Raw genomic sequence first — 4,799 nt, 5'->3', positions numbered from 1 at the left:
ATTTATTTTGCTCTCCTTTGTGTCTAGACATGGATGGTACATTCTCCCACATGAAACGTTTTTTTTATATATAAAGAAAAGTTTTTATATGAAAGAGTGTATCACTTTCGCCACGTTAGTGATTACACAATGATCGTCCTGTTCCCAATGAAAAGTGGAAATCTAACCCCATGATGTTTTGACACACGCTCTCATAGGCCCCCTATACATGCAGGGGCCACGCTCCCCCCAACAAAGAACTCTTGCCTAACGTATAATTCATTACTTCCATTCCCCCTATTTCAAACATCTCAGATTGATCAGATGTATCCCATCCCTTCAATGGCCCTGTGTGTTTGGGCATGCAATCCAACACCCTGCCTGTGTGTTAGGTTGCGTGTCCAAACACAGAGGGCGGTCGGATAGTGCTCTACACACTGTGTCTTCTGTATTCCCGCTCACCCTCCTTTCCAATATCCATTTAGTGATGGAGGACGTGTCCGCGAGCCCTGCAAGTAATTCTAACATTCGTGGTTAATTAGATTGGCCCAATCCAACATCCATCCAGACTCACATGCAATGATCAAACCCAATGGCTTTGTGTTAAAGCCTGATTTCAGAATTTCACACAACTTAGCTTGTTTCACGGCTGAATTTATGAAATCCAAATCCAAGAAATCCTGTGTGTTTGTATTTTAAATTTGTTTTATTTTGTTTTTCACTTAAATTTACTAAAATGACCTCATAATTTAATCAGTTCGTGTGTTGAAGATTAGTCTGACAAAGATAAGACCCTGGATAGATGCGATAGGGGATGATGTGAGTGTCTGACTTCTCTGAGATTCTGATCTGATACAGAAACAGATACAGATATGGGGTGCGGGGAAGATAATGTACGTTATTAATACCCTACTTTCTGTAGGTCACCCTGTCCTCTTGAAGGGTCAGATTTATTTCATCTAAGAACATTTTCGTCAATTTATATGTACTTGAATTGGTTTTTTTTTTTTTTTTTTTTTTTTTCTGATCGAAAGCAAATTTATTGAAGAGAACGAGAGGAACTCCTGATGTGTGATGTCTGATGTCTGAGACAGTAACCTCAGCTGACAAGGGAATTGATCCTTTTTTCAACGCCACTATAAAGATAGTACGAAACTAGACGCTAGGTGATGTGCACGAGGGCATGGTAGACCCTCACGGCCTCAACTCTCTCTCTCTCTCGATCTCAGATTCTGAGTTAGAAGAATTTAAGTTCAAGCTGGGAGATTGTTACGTGGATCCACAAGGATTGGATTTGACGTTTTAGATTGAGATGTTCTGTATGTTTTTTTGAACCTTGAAAGACTCTTTCTTCCCACACTGCTCTCTCTGACTCTTTCTTTTAATACACAAGACACCCACGCACCCAATACATCTGTATCATATGCTGTACAATAGTGGGGCCCACTTATACGTGTCTGATAAAGGGCCCATACCCCAATTGTCCCAACCTTATTCTAACACAATTAGTACATGTTTGAATATCAAACGTGACAAGAGGAGATGGGTTAGAGGGAAGACAGATATGATTGATGAAGGGTTATTTCAATTTTTTTTTAATTTAATTTAAAATTTTTAATTAATTTCTTCTTTGTTTAATTTCTATTTGGATTAGGTAAGTCATAGTCAAGTTGAAAGGTTATCAAATCCTGTTGTCTTTCATATTTATGTATGTGACCTTTCAGGGCTTCTTTCTACTTTGAGTTCCTTCTTAACTAACCTCTCTATTGAATTCTTCTCTCTGTAGGTCTTGCTTTTGAGACTTCTTCATAGCTTTTTGGTTTTTCCATTCTTCTTTACCTTCATTGTTTAAACCCCAAAAAGAATGAAAAGAAAAATATAATAAATTATCCATTTTTTATTGTGATTAAAATTTTTTTGGGATATATGTATATGTTTAATTAGGTAAATTCAAGATAAAAAAAGAAAAAACAATTGTACTTTTTGACTTGGAAACAATATTTTTAGAATTTAATTGATAAAAAAATATATACGAAGTCATGCAGATGTTTTTTATTTTTTTTTTTCAAAATAAAACAAGGTTGGAAATGAGTGTGGGAACTTTTGGATGATGAGTTTCTAAGCCATCCACAAGTAATAATTTCACCTCTCCTTATCAGAGTTAGTGATACCCATAAGTATCACTCATCAATAAGCAAGCAACACGAGGCAAGGATAATTCTCAAATCGTGGGATACGCTAAATTGTCTTGTTATATCAAGACTCTCCTTCTTCTATCTTGTTAAGGTGCCGCACCATATCAGGACTTCCCCCTTTAAGATTCTTAACGATGATATTGTTCCATATCATATTCTCACAATGAATCAAATTCCTTTCAGAGGTTACCTGCCAATATTAGACTCCCAGCACCAACTCTGAGCATGGCGATATCATTTCATCCTATAAAAACCAGAGGTAAAGGGATCAATCTTTCACTCTCTTGTGCAATTGCTTTGCTACTTCGTATTATTGCCAGGAGAATTGACTTAAGCAACGAAAAGTCCACCTTGAAATCAGCTTTGATCCTCTCTTATGCCCTTTGCTCTTTAGTCTTGGAGACTTGCTCATCCACATCAGCCCAATCGGTTTTCTAGTTAGCCTCATTCCCATTTGGTTCAAAACCAAATTAGATCAGTCAACCCTAACCCTTTAAACAAGTCTCATTGGGTCCAATTAGGATAACCAATCCGGAGTCAAGATTAGGTTGCATGGAATGCTTATAGTAGCTCAGAGAAGAGCAGAACAGTATCTACAACCAAACAATCACCTAATTTTATCACCCATTTATGAGAGAGTAAGGATGATGGAAGCCGAGCCAAGTCAAGAGGCAAAGAAGGCGGCTACAGCTGAAAGGCAACAACGCAAAGCAAATATAGAGAATGGAGAAGGCCAAGGTGGACCAAAGTGGGCCTATATGGGCCGGTCCAGGTTGGGTCCAGACGACAAGAGATGGGCCCACCCGCCGCAGCTCCACCAACTCCCTCCCACTTGTCCCTACCCCTCGGTTTCGCATTTCGTAAACTTTTTTTGAAATCTTAAAAAGACAACGTAGACTACGGCGCCAATCAAAACAAAACTTTCCTCACCTAAGATCCCCCCCCACCCTCCCTTCCATTTAAAATTCCAATCCAACGGTTTAAATCCATCCCTTTAACCCACCCTAGTCAACTTCCTTAACCATAGTTTGCTTCCCATTCTGATAAGACCCAAACACACTCTTACTACAACTCTCCCTCTATATTGCTCTCTCTCTCTCTCTCTCTCTCTCTCTCTCTCTCCTTGTCTCCTCTTCTCTTTATATAATAAAATAGAGAAGAGAGAGAATGGCTGCTTAGTTTGCTTCTTAATCTCCTTCATCTTCCTTCTTCCCTTCCCTTTCTCTGCACTCGATCTTCTTTGTTTTCTATTTCTGTGTAGGGTTTCGAGTTCTTCCTTTTCTTTTATCCTCTCTCTCTCTCCATCTTTTAAAAATCATTATTAGTTGTTTATTTATATTTATAAATATTTTTTACTTATTTTTTTTCTGGGTTTCTTTTGATGTGGTCATGGCGGGTTTAGATTTAGGAACAGCATCTCGTTATGTTCATCAACTTCACCGGCCGGAATTACACTTACAGAGACAAGAAGATTCCGATGATGAAAACAACAGAGATCAATTTTCCGGTGATCGTGACGATACAACTCATCAAGGACTAGAGCTTATATCAGCTAACTCCGGTCCAGGAGATATCGTAGCTCGTCGACCAAGAGGTCGACCACCCGGTTCAAAAAACAAACCAAAACCGCCGGTAATTATAACCAGAGAAAGTGCAAATACTCTTCGAGCTCATATCTTAGAAGTCGGAAACGGTTGTGATGTTTTCGATTGTGTAGCTACTTATGCCAGACGCCGGCAGCGTGGGATCTGTATACTAAGTGGAAGTGGTACTGTTACTAATGTAAGTTTAAGGCAACCGGCGGCAGCAGGTGCGATCGTGACGTTACATGGGAGGTTTGAGATTTTGTCGTTATCGGGTTCGTTTTTGCCACCACCGGCACCACCGGGTGCAACTAGTTTGACGATATTTTTGGCCGGCGGGCAAGGTCAGGTTGTCGGAGGAAGTGTTGTGGGTGCTTTAATTGCTGCTGGACCGGTTATTGTAATAGCTGCTTCGTTTACAAACGTGGCTTATGAACGGTTGCCGTTAGAAGAAGAAGAGGCGCTTCAGATGCAACCACCGGTTTCGCAATCTTCTGGTGGCGGTGCTGGAGGCGGTGGTGGTGGTGGTATGATCAATCCGTTTCCGGATCCATCTTCGGGTTTACCATTTTTCAATTTGCCGCTTAATATGGGGAATTTACCGGTTGACGGTTGGGCAGGTAACACAGGTGGAAGGGCTCAGTACTGAAGAACTGATTTTGAAAACCGGAAGTTTCTGTAATCCAAAGAATGAAATGGAAGAATGCTGAGAGAAAGGTCAGACCAAATTTATGGAATTTACAAAAAAAAACTCTTCATGTACAATTTAGTTTCTTCTTTAAGTACTTGTTGGTTTTGATTTATGGAAATCTTTCTCTCTCTAGTTGTTATATTGTTGTTGTTATTAATTTCTTGATCTTAATGGAAACCCTTTTCTTAGTAAGAAATGGGGTTTTAAGGATTTGTGAGATTTTGGGTTTTATGATGTTTTGGATATTTAATGTCTCTTAACCTTCTTCTGCCACTTTAACTGCTACAACTGCTGCTGCTACTCTTCTAATTAATCACTATTACTAGTGCTAATTAATTAAGTAGTAACAGT

At 39.4% G+C, this 4,799-nt stretch overlaps 1 protein-coding gene across 1 annotated transcript; it reads left to right on the top strand.

The window, feature by feature from the left end:
- The first annotated feature begins 3,484 nt into the window (after positions 1-3,484).
- On the top strand, positions 3,485-4,485 carry LOC122646439 (AT-hook motif nuclear-localized protein 23-like). Its single transcript, XM_043839991.1, has one exon. The coding sequence runs from the start codon at positions 3,564-3,566 to the stop codon at positions 4,404-4,406; it is 843 nt and encodes a 280-aa protein (XP_043695926.1). The 5' UTR covers positions 3,485-3,563; the 3' UTR covers positions 4,407-4,485.
- Positions 4,486-4,799: the final 314 nt, after the last annotated feature.

This window comes from Telopea speciosissima, chromosome 11 (genome assembly GCF_018873765.1).
Source record: "Telopea speciosissima isolate NSW1024214 ecotype Mountain lineage chromosome 11, Tspe_v1, whole genome shotgun sequence".
Taxonomy (NCBI): Eukaryota; Viridiplantae; Streptophyta; class Magnoliopsida; order Proteales; family Proteaceae; genus Telopea; species Telopea speciosissima.
The sequence above is the reverse complement of the archived record's forward strand: the minus strand, read 5'-3'. Positions and strand labels throughout refer to the sequence as shown.